The 20,337-nt window shown below is 43.6% G+C and overlaps 1 protein-coding gene across 4 annotated transcripts; it reads left to right on the forward strand.

Moving 5' to 3' along the window:
- Positions 1–10,390: 10,390 nt before the first annotated feature.
- Positions 10,391–13,709, forward strand: PRR13 (proline rich 13). Of its 4 annotated transcripts, none has more exons than XM_030322753.1 (4): positions 10,391–10,473; positions 11,067–11,105; positions 11,467–11,831; positions 13,061–13,709. In XM_030322753.1, the coding sequence occupies exons 2-4, from the start codon at positions 11,087–11,089 to the stop codon at positions 13,103–13,105; spliced, it is 429 nt and encodes a 142-aa protein (XP_030178613.1). In that variant the 5' UTR covers positions 10,391–10,473; positions 11,067–11,086; the 3' UTR covers positions 13,106–13,709. The 4 variants fall into 4 exon arrangements, with proteins under 4 accessions (XP_030178613.1, XP_030178616.1, XP_030178615.1 ...); XM_030322756.1 differs by lacking the exon at positions 13,061–13,709 and adding an exon at positions 12,230–12,862 and having other exon boundaries at positions 10,393–10,473; XM_030322755.1 differs by lacking the exon at positions 10,391–10,473 and adding an exon at positions 10,590–10,659.
- Positions 13,710–20,337: the final 6,628 nt, after the last annotated feature.

Genomic DNA, 20,337 nt, shown 5'->3' on the forward strand with positions numbered 1-20,337 from the left:
TACAACAGGATTGATTCCGGCTCAGTGACTGAGCCCTATGTCTTTGAGCAAGTTACTTAACCCTAGAATCTGTTTTATCATGTGTAAAGTATGGATAAAAATGCCCACCCTGATTGCAGAGTTGATTCAGGGTAAAAAAGAAGAGGTGACAGGTCCTATGCAGCACCTGACCTCAGTGGACACTCTATAAATGGGAACAGTTGTGACTGAACATTGAGATGATCTCTCGTCCCTTTCTAGCTTGGTTGTTCTAGAGTTCCAGGATTTAGCCTGTGCAGAGCCTGTCCACTCTCAAGCCCTGAGACTTCACTTTCCTTCAGAACTCTAATTCTCTGCAAGACATCATCATGTGAACAGGCAGCCACCACCTGAAACCAAACACATCAAAATCCAAGATCCTGCTTCCCCCTCACCAGCTGGGCTGCCCTACCCTCTTCCCTGGCTCTCAAGAGCACCCCGTTTCTCTCTCCATCTCTCTCTCTCTTTTTTTAGTAATCTCTACACCCAATGTGGGGTTCAAACTTACGATCCTAAGATGAAGAGTCACATACTCTTTAAATTTTTTTTTTTTTTTTTTTTTTTTTAGAGAGAGAACAAACAAGGGAGAGGAGCAGAAGGAGACAGAGAGAGAATCTTAAGCAGGCTTGACTGACTTGGTTTTGGCTCAGGTTGTGATCTCGAGATTCATGAAATCAAGCCCCCTGTCAGGCTCTGTGCTGAGAGTACAGAGCCTGCTTTGGATTATCTCCCCCTCTCTCTACACTTCTCGTTCTCTCTCTCTCCCTCTCAAAATAAATAAATAAACTTTTAAAAATCTTAAATGAAAACTAGAATCAAAAACAAACAAACAAACAAAACAAACAAAAGAAAGCCTAAGAAACCGTCACAACGAAGAGGAGCCTAAGGAGACATGACGACTAAATAAAATGTGATATCCTGGGTAAGATTCCAGAATAGGAAAAGGACACCAGGTGAGAACTAAATAAATCTGGATAAAGTATGGAGTTTAGTTAGTAATCATGAATCTCTACTGGATCATTACATTAAGGTAACAAACATACCATAATAATATAAGGTGTTAATAATAGGGACCTGGGTGGGGGATATGAAAACTCTGCCTTCTCAATCGTTCTGTAAATCTAAAACTGCTCCCTGCAAAAGAAAGCTTATTAAACAAAAGTATGACCATCTCCAAAACTCAGAGCGGCCACAAATACAAAGAACAATGGCAGGGTTGTTGTAAGCATGACAATGCACACTTGCGGTATTTTTGAGTAGGTGTGTTGTAATATATTGTATTGAAGGGATCACTAACATAAAACCCAGAAAACTTAAGATGATAATCTTGGCTCTCCTAACTGTGAACTCTTAGAAATGTTTATTTGTTTAATTTTCTCAGCAAGGGGAGTGCATTATTCTCTTAAGTCATTTACAATCCTATGATTCCCTACTTCTGTGATAAAATATTAGAGTCCCACTTGTGAAGATTACTTCGCCAAACCCAGTGTTTACCTCGTACGATACTGCTGATTAGTGACCCCATGCTCACAGAGATGCGTATTATGTCATGGAGATGCAATTTTGGGGGAATAATTGTATTCCTCACACCCAGTTCCCCCTATTATTAACATCTTACATTAGTATGGTATATTTGTTACCTTAATGATCCAATATAGCCTCGTGATTACGTGATTACTAACTAAACTCCATACTTTATAAGTACACTTTTTAGAGAGTTGAAAACATAAATCTCTGAACAGAGATGGGCTCATGGGAAGGAAGCTATGTGGCTGAAGACAGGGGCAGTGGTCGGTGAGAAGAAGACAGATTCGTCACTATCCAACTTTTTTTTTTTTTTTTTACCTCTTGGATTTTGAACTATTTGCATGTTCTATTAAAATTAAGTGTTTACTTAAAAAGTTCATGCCAGAAAAAAAGGAAATGTGCCGAAGTATTAATAGTAGCAATTCTGGGGGCGCCTGGGTGGCTCAGTCGGTTAAGCGTCCGACTTCAGCTCAGGTCACGATCTCGCGGTCCCTGAGTTCGAGCCCCGCGTCGGGCTCTGGGCTGATGGCTCAGAGCCTGGAGCCTGTTTCCGATTCTGTGTCTCCCTCTCTCTCTACCCCTCCCCCGTTCATGCTCTGTCTCTCTCTGTCTCAAAAATAAATAGACGTTAAAAAAAATAAAAAAAAAATAGTAGCGATTCTGTTTGGGTAATGGGACCTCAAAAACAATTTTCTTTTTCTTTCTGCTTTTCTGTTTTCCAAATTTTCTTTAATTCTCATGAATTACTTATAGAATTTATTGAAAGCACGTAAACAAATTATCATCAGGAAACATTCCTTGAAAAGCTACATGTGACTTTACATTGTCTCCCTTTGGTACTTAGGAACACAACTTGTAGCATATTTTGTGCCTATTGTTATGTTGTTTGCTGAAACTATTTCATATGTGAGCATCACATTCTCACCTAGACTGTAACTGAGAGCATAGAGGGTGTGGAGGAACATAGTTTATACTCCTTCCCGTTCCTTTATAGCACTCAGTTCAGGACTCTGCATACGGCCTGGGGGACTGGATAGAGTCCCGAATTCCTGACCTGAATTTGTTACTAACAAGGGTGAAGCCTGCACTAAACCATTTCTGCTTTCCGAGCTTGTTTTTCCTCATCTGTGCAAGGAGAGTGTCGTTCACTTTTGATGTGCTAAATTTCTTTTCAATAAATGCTTTTTGACCAACAGACCTAGTAGGAAAAAGATAAAGAGCCTATAGAGTAACACATATTGGGTTCTGGGATAAAGTTTTATGCCTTCGTCTACCTGCCATAGGCCTACCTGAAGTTCTTAGAAAGCAAGTGAAAGGTGTCTCATGCTGCTTGGCATTTCTATAGTGCCTACCTCGGGTCTAGGGAAATATCTACAAAATCTTCTATATCTTCAACCTCTTCTCTGAATGTCCTTTTCACTTTCTCCCACCCATGAAAATGAACCTTGCTTTTCCCAGAGTGGTAGCTTTTTTCCTTTTGCATACTCTGGAGGACGGTAGATATTTTCCTTTCTGTCTGTGGTTGCCTCCAGATCATTTCTCCATCTTTCTCCTCCAAAAACCCAAGCATCTCTGAAATACATGCCATCAGGGGCAGCTGGGTGGCTCAGTTGGTTAAGCATCCAACTTCAGCTCAGGTCATGATGTCACTGCTCATGAGTTTGAGACCCGTCCCAGGCTCTGTGCTGTCAGCTCACAGCTCAGAGCCTGGAGCCTGCTTCAGATTCTGTCTCTGTCTCTCTGACCCTCCCCTGCTCATGCTCTGTATCTCTCTGTCTCTCTAATATAAAAAATAAACATTAAAAAATTGATTTAAAAAAGTGAAATACATGCCATCAGACCACACCACTTGCTACTTCACCTGTTGTGATCATTTACAGACCTCCTGGTCACGCCTCTGTATTTGTTGAACATTTCAGCAACTGGCTCAAAGTCTCTTTTTATCACTACTTTTATCATCATTATATACATTCTATACATCACTAGCAGATAAATCTATTTAATCTTTTCTTCTTTGACCTTTTCCTTCCAAGGAGATTTTCCTCCACCAAGAACTGTTTCAAGCATTCCACTTTCTGGATACCACCTTCTACCTATTCAGCTCACTCTAGAGAGCCTCCACTGAGACATACAATCCATTGACCTGCCACTTTGTCACTGTCCATCACATCCTTGTGTCTTTCCTTCCTTCTTCAGCTTATTTTCCATCATCTATCATCATAATCACTACCATGCAAGCACACTTAACTGCCTTGCCCTCTTTTCCCTTTCCCCTTACTTGTATTTTCTAGGCAAACCCTAGTCCAAGTTAAATCCAGTTCTATTCCACAGCTGTACCTAAGCATTGGAGTTTTACGGCAGGAAACCACCACCTGTGCTGAATGGTCTCACTTTATATACTTGGCTCACAGACCTCAAGTGGGCCCTTCAAGCTGCCCAGCAACCCTATTACAGTTCCCTAGTCAATTCATTTGCCCACTTTCCGAGATGACTATTTCTAACCTTTTCCTCCTACCTCCCTGTCAACTGACAGCTTGCTTTTTACTTCCGTGAAAAAAAAAAAAAAAAAAAAAAAAAAAAAAAAAGAAAAGAAAAGAAAGAAAAGGACAGCAATCAGCAAAGAATGTTTACATCTTCCCACCATTCCATCTACCAATGCATTTGCATTTGGACCTGTAGACTCTGATTTCCCTCCTATTACAATAATAACAGCCAATACATATATAGGGCTTACTGTATGTCCAGTGGTGTTCTAAATCTTTCATGTGTATTAAGTCATCTAAACTTCTCTATATGCATTGGGCTCTGTGCTGACAGCTCAGAACCTGGAGCCTGCTTTGGATTCTGTGTCTCCCTCTCTCTCTGCCCCTCCCAGCTCTCCAGAAAGAGCTCTGTCTCTTTCTGTCTCTCAAAACTGAATAAATTTTTAAAAAAATTTTTTAAAACTACTAAACCTCACTATAAATTAAGTATTATTATGATCCTTTGTCTTATAGATAGGAAAACTGAGGCCTGGAGGTTTCTTTTTTTTTTTTTTTTTTTTTTTTTTTTTTGAGCAGCAGGCAAAGTTTATTAGAATATAAGATTAGAAAGGAAGAATAGTAGGAAACTCTCTTTACAGAGAAGGGACATTCGAAAGTGGATGCCCAATTTTTATTTATTTATTTATTTTCAGAGAGAGAGAGAGTGGGGAAGGGGCAGAGAGGAGGGAGAGAGAGAGAATTCCAAGCAGGCTCCACACTGTCAATGCAGAGCCCGACACGGGACTTGATCTCATGAAACTTGAGATCATGACCTGAGTTACATTCAGAATTGGACGGGTGTGGGGGGGAAGGCACCTGGGTGACTCAGTTGGTTAAGTGTCCGACTCTTGATTTCGGCTCAGATCACGATCTTACAGTTCCCGGGCCTGAGCCCCTGTCTCTTCGCTGACAGTGTGGAGCCTGCTTGGGATTCTGTCTCCCTCTCTCTGCCCCTCCCTCCCTTCCTCCCTCCCTCCCTCTCTCTCAAAATAAATAAATAAACTTTAATTAAAAAAAAAAAAAAAGAGTTGGACGCTTAACCAACTGAACCACCCAGATGCTCCTGGAAGTTTCTTTTTAAGTGCCTTGTCCAGAGTCACAAAGTAAGTAGTCTGGCTCCAGAACTCATTTTCTCAACCACTGAACTGTACCCTGTGAACTGACCTATCTAAGTTCAGTCCCTCCATCCATGGACTGAAACCTTACTCTTTCTGGTCACTTTGTTCTTTCAATGATCTCTTCTTTTTCCAGCAATGTCATTTTTCCTCCCTACTGGATTATTCCCATCAGTTTACAAACATGCTTTAAGCTCTCCCATCTTAAAAAGCCCTTCCTAGGGGCTCCCGGGTGGCTCAGTCGGTTGAGCATCCAACTTTGGCTCTCGTCATGATCTCACAGTTTGTGGGTTCAAGCCCCACATCAGGGTTACTGCTGTCAGCCTGTCAGCGTGGATCCTGCCTCAGATCCTCTGACCCCCTCTCTCTGCCCCTCTCCCATTTGTGCTTCCCCCTCCCCCCCTCAAAAAAAAGCCCTTCCTGGACTTCTCACCCTCTTCTGATTACTGCTCCACTTCTCTGCTTCCTTATTTACCAACACTCCTTGGAAGAATTGCTTTTATTTGCTGTCCTACTTCCTCATTTCTCATTTTGTCCTCAATTTGTTTCAGGCAAAATTTCATCTCTACCATGTCATTAAAACTACTCTTAAAAAGTTTATTATCCTTGGGGCGCCTGGGTGGCTCAGTTGGTTGAACGTCTGACTCTTGATTTCGGTTCAAGTCATGATCTCACGGTCATGGGATCAAACCCTGTGTTGGGCTCTGCACTGAGCGTGGAGCCTCCTTGGGCTTCTCTCTCTCTCTCTTTCTCTCTCTCTCTCATAAAATAAAATAAAATAAAATAAAATAACATAAAATAACATAAAATAAAGTGTTAAAAAAAAGTTCACCACCCTTTCAAAATCCAATGGCCAATTCTCAGATGGTGCCCTACATAATTTGTCAGCAACATTTGACACATTTGATAGCTTCCTCCTTAAGTGCTTCATTCATACTCTCTTCTGATTTTTCCCTTCCTCATTCACCACTCATTCTGTATCTTTTGCTTGCTCCTCTTCACAATTTCTAAACATTGTCATGCTGAAGGCCAAATGCTAGACCCTCTTTTCTGCTCTGGCCACACTTGCCCTTTAGTGACCTCACCTAGCTCCTTGGCTTTTCATACCTGGATAACTCTCAATTTTTTTCTCTTCAGACCAAAACTCTCCCTGAGTTCCAGATTGCCAAATCCAACTGGTTTCTCAACATCTCCACTTGGATATCTTGTAGGCATCCTAAACTTAACTTGTCCAACAAAATTGTACTCATATTTGCTCCTCTGCTCATCTTCTTCATTTCAGTAAATGGCACCACTATTTTTCAGTTGCTCAGTGTCCTTGGGTTCATCCTTGATTTTTCTATTTTTTTTCACACTTCACATCCAGTCCAAATCTGTTAAGCTCTACCTTAAAAAATACCCAGAGTCTGACCATTCTTCACAATTTCCATCCAAGCCACCACCATTCTTCCTCTACACGACAACAGTAACCTCCTAACTGGGCTCCCTGTTTCCACTTTATTTTATTATTACTTTTTTTTTTTAAGAAATATATATATATTTTTTATTTTTATTTTTTATTTTATTTTATTTTTTTTAGAGAGAGCATGAGTGGGGGAGGGACAGAGAGATAGGGAGACACAGAACCTGAAGCAGGCTCCAGGCTCTAAGCTGTCAGCCCAGAGCCTGACATGGGGCTTGAACACACAGAAGGTGAGATCATGACCTGAGCCAAAGTCAGATGCCCAACCAACTGAATCACCTAGGCGCTTCCCTGATTCCATTTTAAATTTTTTTTTTTTCAACGTTTTTATTTATTTTTGGGACAGAGAGAGACAGAGCATGAACGGGCGAGGGGCAGAGAGAGAGGGAGACACAGAATCGGAAACAGGCTCCAGGCTCTGAGCCATCAGCCCAGAGCCCGACGCGGGGCTCGAACTCACGGACCGCGAGATCGTGACCTGGCTGAAGTCGGACGCTTAACCGACTGCGCCACCCAGGCGCCCCCCTGATTCCATTTTAACCACCTCTCCCTATCTTGTTCTTTCCTCACACAGTATCCAGAATGAGCTTGGTTTTTTTTTTTTTTTTTACCCTTTTCACTATTTTTAAGGGTACAGTTCAGTGACATTAAGTACATTTACTTTGTTGTGCAACTATGACCACTATTCTTCTCTAGCACTTTTTCATCTTTCCAAACTGAACCTCTGTGCCCACTAAATAATAACTTTCCATTCTCCAGTCCCTGACAATTTCTTTCTGTCTATGAATTTGATGACTGTAGGTACCTCATATAAATGGAATCATACAGTATTTCTCCTTTTATGCCTGGCTTACTTCACTTAGCATAATATCTTCAAGTTTATCCATGTTTTAGCATGTGTTATAATTTCCTTCCTTTTAAGGCTGAATAATATACCATTATACACACATACTACACTTTATTCATCTGTTGATGGACATTGATTGGATTTGTTTCCATTTTGGGGCTATTATGAATAATACTTCTTTTAAAAAAATTTTTAAATTTATTTTTGAGAGAGAAAGAGCAAAAGCAGGAGAGGGGAGGAGAGAGGGGGACAGAGGATCCAAAACAAGCTTTGCGCTGACAGCAGAGAGCTCAGGGCGGGGCTTGAAGTCATGAACCATGAGATCATGAGATCATGACCTGAGCTGAAGTCGATGCTTAGCCAACTGAGCCCCCCAGGAACCCCATGAAATATTTAACTTCTAAAAGGCATTATGGCCATATAAAGACAACAATAATTTCTTTCAAACAGAATCTTCCAAGAAATAAATAATACAGATATAAATTGTTCTAGAGCTTAAGGAAAAATAGAAAATATTCCAGTTCATCTCAGATATTTAGCACAAAGCTGATTAGGAAGTTGTATCAAAATGCGCCATGGTTATGTAAGATATTATCATTGGGGAAGGGTAGGTACACGAGAATTCTAGTTTTTTTGCAACCTCTTGTGAATCTAAAAATTATTTAAAAATAAAAAGTATTGGAGCACCTGGGTGGCTCAGTCAGTTGAGTGTCTGACTGTGGCTCAGGTCATTATGTCATAATTTATGAGTTCGAGCCCCACATCAGGCTCCCTGTTGTCAGCATGGAGCCCACTTTGGATCCTCTGTTCCCCTCTCTCTGCCCCTTCCCCGCTCATGCTCTCTCTCAAAAATAAATTAAAAACATTAAGAAATATTTCAGGGGCGCCTGGGTGGCTCAGTCGGTTGAGTGTCCGACTTTAGCTCAGGTCATGATCTCGCGGTCCGTGAGTTCCAGCCCCGCTTCGGGCTCTGGGCTGATGGCTCAGAGCCTGGAGCCTGCTTGGGATTCTGTGTCTCCCTCTCTCTCTGCCCCTCCCCCGTTCACGCTCTGTCTCTCTCTGTCCCAAAAATAAATAAACGTTAAAAAAAAATATTTCAAAATCTATCAAAATCCTTAATTCAAGATGATGAATTCAATATAAAATTTATTTTCTTCATATTTCTTGTATCTCACAAATCTGGGATGTAATATTTCCATTATGATTTAGTTCAAAGTATTTAATTTCCATCATGGTTCATTCTTTGACCCAAAGTTATTTGGAAGCCTTTTTATTTGTTTTCTTAAGTTTCCAGATATATGTTTGTATTTACATTTTACATTGTGATTAGAGAATATGGTATGTATTCTAAAATTCTTTGAAATTTGAATTATATTAGTTGAGACCAATTTTTATGAATAGTCTAAGTACGCTTAGGAAGAATGAGTATTTTTAAAAATTGTTTATTGGGGTGCCTGGGTGGTGCAGTTGGTTGGGTGTCCGACTTTGGCTCAGGTCATGATCTCACAGTTTGTGAGTTCGAGCCCCGTGTTAGGCTCTGTGCTGACAGCTCAGAGCCTGGAGCCTATTTCAGATTCTGTGTCTCCCCCTCTCTCTACCCCTCCATTGCTCACGCTCTGTGTCTATCTCTCAATAATAAATAAATGTTAAAAAAATTGTTTTAATTGTTTATTTATTTATTTGGGGGGAGGAGGGGGCAGAGAGAGGGAGAGAATCCCAGACAGGGTCAGCGCAGTCAGTGCAGAGCTGGATGTGAGGCTAGATCCCACGACCTTAAGATCATGACCTGAGCAGAAATCAAGAGTCCAACGCTTAACCGACTGAACCACCCAGCTGCCCCAAGAATGAGTATTTTTAAGTTTGGAGTGTATGGTTTTCTATGTGTATTTAAAACAAGCTTGTTTGTTGTGATAAAAAAAAAAAAAAGGAAAAAAAAAAAGTCCATGGCAGCAATCCAGTCCAGAGATGATGGTAGGTTGGGAGCAGGAACGATGGAGAGAAGTGGAAGGCATTCAGATTTATTTGAGAGACAAAATGAACACTTCGTGGTGTTGGAAGGGGATGAGGGAAAGGTGAAGAAGAGAGCCATCAAGGATGACCTCTTCAGGGGCTCCTAGCTAGCTCAGTACATAGAACATGCCCCCCCCCCTTTTTTTTAAAGTTATTCCTTTATTTATTTGAGTAATCTCTACAGCCTACTTGGGGCTCAAACTCAGGACCCAGAGATCAAGAGTCGCATGTTCTTTCCACTGAGCCAGCTAGGCGCCTCCAAGAGCATGCCACTCTTGATCTCAAGGTCGTGAGTTCAAGCCCCACATTTGGCATTGAGCTTACGGGCGAGAGGGGGGGTAGGGTGGGGAAGATGACTTGTTTTATCTGTTTTATCCAATTCGACAGGTAGCAGAGCTATGCATCTAAAATAGGGACTCCAAGGAGGGATTAGGTAATCTCTGTATTTCGCCCAAGCACGTTTCTTTACTTCCCACGGCAGCTAGGAGGAAGGTGGCTAAATTAAGGCTTGGGGCTGAGCCTCAGCAGCTCCCCGCCCTTTATTACATGCTCTATATTCGTGTTACAGTACTTACCATGGTGTATTATTCACCTTACAAGGTGTCGCACCCTTTGGACTGGGAGCTCAGAGGGCATGGGCTGAGTTTCTTCAAAGCCTCTGGAGGGACTTTGCCCAGAAACTCGCTCCTCCGCCTCCCCGGTCTTTCTTGGCCCCGCCCCCAGGGATTTCCGGCCGGCCCGCTCCTCTACACCCGCCTCCGCCGGGGCAGCCCGGTTCCGCCCCTATTGCAACGGTTGTCCTCTAGCCTAGTTCGGGCTAGAGTGATTGATGCGTGTGTTCTCCAATCACTAACGCTAAAAGATCACGTAATTACCAATTAGGCGGTAGCAGAGGCGGGTGCTGAAGCCTGGGGTTGGGGGTGACCAGGAAGTGAGAGCCGAGATGAGTCAAGCCCAGGCGGTGGAGTAAAGGTGACCGGGCATCTGGGTTCCTCCTTTCCCGTCTCTGGGTCAGGGGTCCCTCCGCAGCTAGGAGCCAGGACCTCCATTTACTCTTGTTAATGTGGAAGGGGGTGTGTCTACATTTGTAAGCGGCAGAGGATTTTGCTGAGCCTCCTGCCCTTTCGCCGGGAGGCGGGTCCTTCTCTTAGCCTGGGGGTGAGGACTGGTGGGGTGGTCCTGAGTCCCTCCCCCTCCGAGCTGGCGCCTGTAAAATTAAGGTCCTTCCTAGGCTGTGGGTGGTTAAAGTCACCACGGAAAGGGTGGTGAGGGATGACGACGGTGAGATTCGCGGACTCTGCCCTTCTCCTGAGGAGTTAGAGACCTCCAGCTGCAGTCAGAGGTAGTAGAAGGTGGAGGGGTCCTGGAAGCTAAATTCCTGTAGTTAGGAAACTAGGGAAAAGAATAGGTAGGAGAAGGAACGGGTGGAAAAAAAGCATTTATGTAGAGGTCCTAGTAGTTCTGAGTCTACTGTAGGGCTAGACGCGTTGGGTTTGGCCTCAGGCTCAAAATCCCTTTCCCACCTCTGCGCCGTCAGCTTTTTGCCTTCATTTCTTTCTCCTCAGGCTGGAGGAAACACCTGAACATGTGGAATCCCAATGCCGGTAGGTGTTTGGGGATCTCTTCTCTCACCCCCACCCCTTTTCATATGAAACCCACAACAGGAAGTTTTTGTGTCAGTTTTTCCTCCGCCTCTCTCCACCGCAAAAGCAGTCCTTAAACCATAGCTGACCAATGGTCTTTCCTTAGAGTTCACGGTCTCCCTTTCCCCCCAGTCCTGTCAGTCCTTAACCTTTGTCTCCTGCGCAGCTTTGTCTCCCCTACGCCCCGTTCTCCTTCCTCACCTTTGCTTTTCCCTCTAAGTATTGAGTGAGAAACGGTGTTTCTCACCTTCTTTTGTAGGCATTTGTTGCCAGAGGGTCTGAGCAATTCTGATCTTAATTTATTCTTTGCTTCTTCCACCAGGACCACCAGGGCCAAATCCATATCCTCCTAACCTTGGGTACCCTGGAGGTTCCAATCCTGCCCACCCACCGCCTGTAAATCCTGCCTATCCTCCAGGCCCCTTTCCAACTCCTCCAGAAGCTCCCCAGGGGAATCCAGCTTTTCCCCCAGGTGGGCCCCCTCATCCTGTGCCACAACCAGGGTATCCAGCATGCCAACCCCTAGGTCCCTACCCACCTCCCTACCCACCACCTGCTCCTGGCATGCCTCCTGTGAATCCCTTGGCACCTGGCATGGTAGCACCAGGAATGGTGATGGACAAGAAGATGCGGAAGAAAATGAAGAAAGCTCATAAAAAGATGCACAAACACCACAAACATGGCAAGGTCAGTGCCCTCTGGAGTCTGGCTAGGAAGGGGTGCCCCCTCAGAGGGACTAGGCTGGCAGGAATGGGTAAGGGGGATTTGCAGTCTGAGGACGTGAAGCAGCCATTATATGGCTCTGGTAGATGGTTCTTCTTTGTAAAGGATTCCCACTGGTAAGAATCTGATAATCTTGGAATATTAGGCTAATTGGACCTTCTATCAGGGAAGGCTAGGTTGAGCCTTAGACATAGATATTGGAATCTAAAGCCCTTCCTGTCTGTCTTTCTCTGTCCCAGAACTTTTGCTCCCCCCCACCCCACCCCACCCCAGATGCTTTTAGCAACTTAGATACACCCACTTTCAGTGTTCACAAGGTGTTGTGCTAATTACATAGGCCTTTTTGTCCTACCACCCAGCAGGACTCTCAGTGACTCTCAGCCTCAGATAAAAATTTCGTGCACAGCCCCAAGGTGAAGTATCTTCCTTCTAGAAGAGTGTTAAGCAGCAAATAGCTCTCAGGACAACTCTGGAAGACAAAACCAACCTGGATCTTGAGGAGGCCTTAGTTTACCTTTTTCTGCCTAGTGTTTATTTATTTGCCTTGGGGCTTTGGGCACTACCTCCTGGATCTAGGTCTTTGGTGGAAGCTTGAGGAGAAGGAAAGATGAGATTGAATTGGGGGGAAAAATTACCCCAGAGAGACTCAAAAGTGTTTTTGATGACAGTTGATGGGAGTACGCATGTAAAGAATCTTGACTAGTACTCTCTCCACCTTCTCTCCCACCTTCCTCACTTTCTCCCATTTGGGGCTTAGGAAAAAGAAAAGATAGTTGGGCACACAGCTGCTGTTTCTACTCACTTGTCTTAGAATCATAGCTACAAGAACTTTCCATGTGACCAATCAGTAAGCATTTGTAAAGTAGCAGCTGTCTCTTAGCACTATGTTATGCTAGTGCCTGTATTTATTCCTTGACAAGGCATTGAGTCAGGTAAAGAAAGTTGGAAATATGCTCCAAATGCAATATTAAGTTCTGTGCAATGATTTAGGAAAGTTTAATTCATTCTTATATGTTCACTGCTGAAAGAAATGTTTGCTTTTGCTGTTTAAGAGACAGTCTGTTTCAAAACTGCTGACCTTCTTAGGAAGCAAGGGGGTGCTGGGTGGAGGGGTAGAGCACCAAAGAATGTCCCATGGAGTGATCAATGGTCATTGGATCTGATGCTGTCTCCTTTCCCCTTTCCCATTACAGCATTCCTCCTCCTCCTCCTCCTCTTCCAGCAGTGACTCTGACTGAATACAGGGCCTGGACCCTTCCCTCAAGCCTCTCCAGTTCTGCTCTCCCATCAAGCTTCAGATGCCATCTTGTTACTGGGGAAAATTAGCTCTTGTGCCCTTCCTCGCTCACCTTCCCCCCCCCCCCCAGCCCCTACAATCTGAGCCTTCCTCTTCTGTTCAGCCCTAACTGGCTAGGGAAAATGGGAAAAGAATTCCCATGGGCTAGCAAAGACCTTCTTCTCACTACTGGGATAGAACTTTTAGCTGATGAGTTTAGCAGGACTATTTTTTGAGGATGATGAGACCTTTGAGCTAAGTGCTGAAGACAAGTTTAAGATCTGTAAAATGTGGTTTTGTAATACTTGTAGTTGGGAGGTGTTGTGGAAATTTAATTACAGCAAAAAAGAAACTGTACTGTTTTTGTAAGGTGGCTGGCACACTTTGGTAATTTAGTGGCAAATACATTTCCCATCAGGCCTTTATTGATCGTACTAACTGGAAGGCTGCTGGGAGGTGGAGTCCATTTGGAACCTAATCTCACTCCTTAGCTTGGTAGGCTGGCTCAGGTCCTTCTTATTCTCCAACTCTCAGTGCAAATAAAGCTGTTTTTCCTTGTCTCTGTTCACCCGTGCCATTACCTTGGTTGGGCCCAGCACATTCTACCACTTTTGCTGCCCTTCCTTAGACCCTCCAAAGTGTATCAGTTTTATATCCAGGAACTAGAGCATCAGTGAAGAAGACGCCATACTGTCTCTATGTTTCTTAAGTGAGAAGAACCTTCAGAATTGGTTCAGTCTACTGGTATGAATCTTTACTGTCTTCCCTTCAACGAACAGAAATAGGTCTTTAGCTTAAGTTTTCATATCTGCTACAGAGGTTCTTAACCCTGGCTGCCCATCAGCTATCAGAATGATTTAGAGTTTTGCCCCAAATCTATTGAGTAAGACCCTCAAGGATGGGGCCCTTTTCCCTGTCAGGAAAAGTGACATTTCAACTGCCTCTTGGGCCTGGAGCATGGAAAGGATGAGTCGAAAAAAAATGAAAGAGTGGATTTTCCAAGTGGAGTGGGGAGAGGGGTTGGGAAAGGCATGTGTGCTTAGGTACAGAGTCACAGAATTCCATAGCATGTTTGGGAATCACAGGTCTCCCAGTGGGACTAGATTGGTTTCCTGGAAAATTGTTTATTGAGGAAATACTGTGTTCTGGGTGCTGAAGCTACAGTTCCTGCCTTTCATGATTCGCAAGATCTAACGGAACAGATGGACACGTAAATAGGTTATTATAATACAGTAAAAAGGACCACAATAGAGACATGGACCAAGCAGTGAGAGAACAAAGGAAGGAGTGACAGTGCCACTGGGAAAATGAACTAGATCCAGGCTGAGCCTCAGAAAAAGTAGGAGTTGCCCAGCTGGTAAAAAGTACCAGCTAACACTGAGCATTTATTGTGTGCCTTATGTTTATAACTTCTAGAATCTTCACAGCAACTCTATGAGGTAGGTACCATTGTTCCCATTTTGTAAGTAAAGAAAACTGACGTAGGAAGTGGTTCTGTCAGGATTCAAACTCAGGCAGTCTGGCTCCTGAGTCTGTGCTCTTAACCCAATGGATTCCAAGCAGAAGAAACAGTTTTATAGAGGCACAGAGTTGTAAAAAGGGGTAGGATGAGGGATGCCTGGGTGGCTCGATCAGCTGAGTGTCCAACCCTTAATTTGGGCTCAGGTCATTATCTCATGGTTGTGGGACTGAGCTCTGAGTTGGGCTCTGTGCTCACAGCACAGAGCCTGCTTGGGATTCTCTTTCTCCCTCTCTCTCTGCCTCTTCTCCATGGTTGCTCTCTGCCATCTCTCTGTCAAAGTAAAGAAACATTAAAAAAAAAATGGGGGTAGAATGAAAGTTTAGTTCTTGAACCTGAGTCACCATGCAGGAAATGAGGGGCAGAGAGCCCCTCATTTAGAGGGAGAGAGCATGTGCATGCACAGGAGAGGGGCAGAGAGAGAAGGAGAGAGAGGATCCTAAGCCTCAGCGTGGAGCCTGACTCGGGGCTCGATCCCATGATCCTAGGATCATGACCTGAGCTGAAATCAAGTTTTCAGTATTCATCAGCTCTTCTTTTTTGAGGAGAAGGGAGATATGGACACAGGGGGGTTGTGGGGTGAAGAGAAACAGATGTTGACAAACTAGAAATGAGGAGAAACAGCAGTGGCTAGAAGGGGAAAACACAAAAAGAAATTGTGAAATTAGGAAACTCACTGACTCCTTTTCTCTCCCACTCTTTCTCTTTTTTTTTTTTAAATGTTTATTTATTTTGAGAAAGAGCATGAACGGAGGAGGGGCAGAGAGACACAGAATCGAAAGCAGGCTCCAAGCTCTGAGCTGTCAGCACAGAGCCTGATGGGACCTGAACCTATGAACCATGAGATCATGACCTGAGCTGAAGTTGCACACTTAACAGACTGAGCCACCAGGCACCCCACTGTTATTGGTTTTTTTTTTTTTTACATTTATTTATTTTTGAAAGACAGAGTGAGACAGAGCACAAGTGGAGGAGGGGCAGAGAGAGAAGGAGACACAGAATCTGAACAGGTTCCAGGCTCTGAGCAAGAGTTCAGCACAGAGCCCAATGCGGGCCCGAACCCACAAACCATGAGATCATGACCTGAGCCGAAGTCGGACACTTAACCAACGGAGCCACACAGGCGCCCCAACACCCCACTATTTTTTAATGTTTATTTATTTTATTAAAAAAATTTTTTTAACGTTTATTCATTTTTGAGAGACAGATTGCGAGTAGGGGAGGGGCAGAGAGAGAGGGAGACACAGAATCCCAAGCAGGTTCCAGAACCTGAGCTGTCATCACAGAGCCCCACCTAGGGCTCGAACTCACAAATCACGAGATCATGACCTTAGCTGAAGTCAGACACTTAACCAACTGAGCCACCCAGGGGCCCCTAATGTTTATTTTTGAGGGAGAGAGAGAGAGAGTGCTAGTGGGGAAGGGACAGAGAGAGAGGGAGACAGAGGATCTGAAGCCCAATGCGGTGCTCAAATCCATGAACCATGAGATCATGACCTGAGCCGAAGTTGGAGGCTTAACCGATGGAACCGTTCAGGTGCCCCCTTTCTCCCCACTCTTTTTTTTTTAATTTTTTTTTTTTTAGCATTTATTTATTTTTGAGACAGAGAGAGATAGAGCATGAACAGGGGAGGGGCAGAGAGAGAGGGAGACACAGAATCAGAAGCAGGCTCCAGGCTCTGAGCCATCAGCCCAGAGCCCGATGCGGGGCTTGAACTCACGGACCGCGAGATCGTGACCCGAGCTGAAGTCGGACGCTCAACCGACTGAGCCACCCAGGTGCCCCCCTTTCTCCCCACTCTTAACCATGGAGAGCACATCTCCCCATCCTGGCATTTCTAAGCCATATGCACAGTGCCTTACTATTGTTTTGTTATTTCTCAAAAATTTATCAACTTTTTAAAAAGTTTGTTTTGAGAGAGAGAGAGAGCATGGGAGGGGCAGAGAGAGAGGGAGAGAGAGAGAGAGAGAGAGAATCCCAAGCAGGCTCTCAGCTCAGAGCCTCATGTGGGGCTCAATCCGAATGAACTGTGATATTACGACCTAAGCCGAAATCAGGAGTTGGATGCTTAACTGACTGAGCCACTGAGGTGTTCCTCAAATTTACTAACTTTTTAAAAGCTGAAAGCAATACATGTACTTGAGAAAAAGATTGTAACTTTTTTGTTTTATCTTTTAAAATTGATTTATTTTTTTAAAGTAAGTTCTATGCCCAGCCTGGGACCGGAACTCATGACCCAGAGATCAAAAGTTGCATGCCCCACCAACTGAGCCAGCCAGGGCCCCCAGATTGTAACATTTTTGAAAAAATGTTTATTTGTTTTTGAGAGAGAGTGTGAGCAGGGAGGGCAAAGAGAGAGAGGGGCACAGAGTATCTAAAGCAGGCTCCATGCTGAGAGCACAGAGAGCACAGAGCCGAATACAGGGCTTAAACTCACAAACCCACAAACAGTGACCTGAGCTGAAGTTGGATACTTAACCAACTGACCCACCCAGGTGCCCCCAGATTGTAACATTTTTAATAGGAAATTGAGTGAAAAGATTCTCCTCTCTTCTCAGAGAAAGAGCCAATCACAACTACCAGATACTTCTGTAAACTTCCAGAGCTATTCTGTGTACAGTCAAGTGCCCCCCTTTTATTACATCATTCCTATTTTCCTCCTCCCCATTTTATATGGGAGCATACTCTATGCCCTCTTTTGGACCTAACTTTTTCTCATTTAACCGTCTGTCTCGGAGTTGATTCCATCTGTGTGTATGTGCATGCATGTGTGGAAGTGTGCTAGTGAATACAACCTTGTTTTTAACACCATTCAATTTATCCAATCTTTTATTGTTGGAATTTTATATTGCTTCCAGTCTTGCTATACACTTAACTGCTACAGTGAACATTTTGGTACATTTATCTTAAACCGAGGTTGAGAGATGCCTGGGTGGCTCAGTCAGTTGAGTGTCTGACTCTTGATTTCAGCTCAGCTCATGATCTCAAGGTTCGTAGAGTTAGAGTCCCACGTCGGGCTCACACTGACTGTGCTGAGCCTGCTTGGGATTCTCTGTCTCTCCCTTTCTCTCTGCTCCTCCTGCACTCACTCTCTCTCAAAATAAACTAAAACAAAACAAAACAAAAAGCAAAAACAACTGAGGTTGAAAAGTCAGATGCCCATGGCTATATCTGGCTATGAGTCTGTCCATCCGTCTGTCTGTCTGTCTCTTTTTCTTTTTCTTTTTGTGGAGAGCCCATTCTGTGCTAAATATCAGACTCTCCCCCACCCCCCAAGTAGGCTCCATGCCCAACGTAGGGCTTGATCTCACAACTCTGAGATCAAGAGTTGGATATTCTACAGACTGAACCACCCAGGTGTCCCCAGACATTTTCAATAAAGATTTAGATTTCAAGCTAGAAAGTCTAGCAACAGTGGGTCCTCATTCCTGAAGGCAGAAAATCTGGCCTCGAGTAGTGGTCATTCCTTATAGGTGGATCCTGTGCACTCCAGTCTTCTCATTGCAACTTCCTGTTGCCTTCTTTCTCCCAATTACATAACTTGCCTGTCCCCTGAGAGCATTGGGTTTGCGCCATATTTTGTGCAATGATATAAAGCACTAAAGATGGTGGTTCTCAAATGTGTTTATCTTATGACTTCACCACCTTGTGTCCACCAGGGGAATCCGGGATTCTGCCATTCTCTTCCTACTATAAACAAAGTATAGCAAGGTTTCCACACAATTGACAATTGGAAAGGATAGGAAACCCATGGGATCTAAAATACAAATTGAGGGCCACCTGGGTGGCTCAGTTGGTTAAGCATTCAACTTTGGCTCAGGTCATGATCTCATGGTTCATGGGTTTGAGCTCCGCATAAGGCTCTCTGCTTTCCGTGCAGAGCCCACTTCGAATCCTCTGTCTCCTTTGCTCTCTGCCCCTTCCCCACTCATGCTCTTTCTCTCAAAGATAAATATTTTTAAAAAATCATTTTAAAAATCTCTTTAAAAAAATAAAATACACATTGACACTTTAGGGGCGCCTGGGCGGCTCATTTGGTTAAGTGTCTGACTCCAGCTCAGGTCATGATCTCACGGTTCATGAGTTCGTGCCCCTTGTTGGGCTCTGTGCTGACAACTAAGAGCCTGGAGCCTGCTTCAGATTCTGTGTCTCCTTCTATCTCTGCCCCTCCCCTGCTCACGCTCTGTCTCTGTCTCTCTGTCTCAAAAAATAAACATTAAAAAAAAATATTTAAAAAAATGTCACTTTAGCTTTGGGGGATTGCCAGTCATGGGATGAGTCTTTAGTTTGCTGTCTTTTTGGAATCATCTGCCTATATCAGGTCGTTTTGTAGCTCAAGGCAAACTCACTCTCTTCTTTCCCTTTCTGAGAGAAAATTATTGATTCGTAAAATTATTAGGTATTGCCATTAAATGCATCTCATTTTTCTCTTTCAAAGCTGACTGCAACTGTTGCCCAGTCCTAGGAGAAGCCATACTAAGGATGATGTTATTTTATCAACTTGTATTTGATCTTTGTTTTGCCTTCCACATCAGAGATGACTGCTTGAATAGCCACTCACTTTCACCCCAGCTCACAGGGTCCCTGGAATATAAATGACCCTAATGCAAAATCTTGAGGTTAATCTGACCTTCTGCCTGGGCCTCTCAGTAAGCCTGTTCCTTAGTTTGATTTGAAATGTTACTGTCCTGGGAACCTGGCTGGCTCAGTTGGAATAGCATGTGACTCTTGATCTTGGGATTGTGAGTTTAAGCCCCACACTGGATGTAGAGATTACTTAAATGAATAAAACTTAAAAAAATTTTTTTTTGAAATGTTATGTCCTAACATTTTCTTGTTTTCCTTTCCTCTCAGTATTTGGTCTGCCCCTTGCCTTTGCAAGTACAGACTTCTTTTTATTTCCTTTCTTTAAATGTTTTATTTATTTTTGAGAGAGAGAGCCTGAGCGAGAGCAGGGGAGGGACAGAGACAGAGGGGAATAGAGGATCTGAAGCTGACTCTGTGCCTACAGCAGTGAGCCCGACATGGAGCTCCAACTCACAAACTGTGAGATCATGACCTGACGCTTAACCAGTTGTGCCACCCAGGCTCCCCACTTCTTTTTATTTCTATCTCACATTGTTTCTAATGTCCCCCGCCCCCAAGGCACTGGAATACCCAAGCTGTATTTTCCACTTTGGAAGGCTGTTCTTCTTCAGATGACTCCATTGAATTGGGGTTGCCCAATAAAATAAACCTACTAATATTAAGGCCAGAACTGACATCTAAAGGACTTGAACGAGGTTTGCTCTCTCTTATTTCCTTCTCTTATTTTGTCTTATTCCCTGCCAGAGCTCTTCTCTGTTTTGTTTTGTTTTTCATAGAAAGTTTCAACATGGAAATTTATAGACATACACAGAGAAAGCAGTTTAATGAACTCCTATATTCCCATCACCTAGCCTCAGTAATTATCAACATTTTGCCAATCTTGTTCCATTCCACGTCATATTGTTTCCAATTTTTATTATAAAAATTATCTCTTAAAAGTTTACAAACAGTACAGTGATTATCCATAAACATACCACTCATACTAAACAATTGGTAACATTTTCCCATATTTGCTTCAATTTGAAAGTCTGTTGCATACATCATGACCCATGCTCAATAAATACTTCATCATGCACCTTCTAAACAG

The sequence above is a fragment of the Lynx canadensis genome, chromosome B4 (genome assembly GCF_007474595.2).
Source record: "Lynx canadensis isolate LIC74 chromosome B4, mLynCan4.pri.v2, whole genome shotgun sequence".
In the NCBI taxonomy this organism is placed as follows: Eukaryota; Metazoa; Chordata; class Mammalia; order Carnivora; family Felidae; genus Lynx; species Lynx canadensis.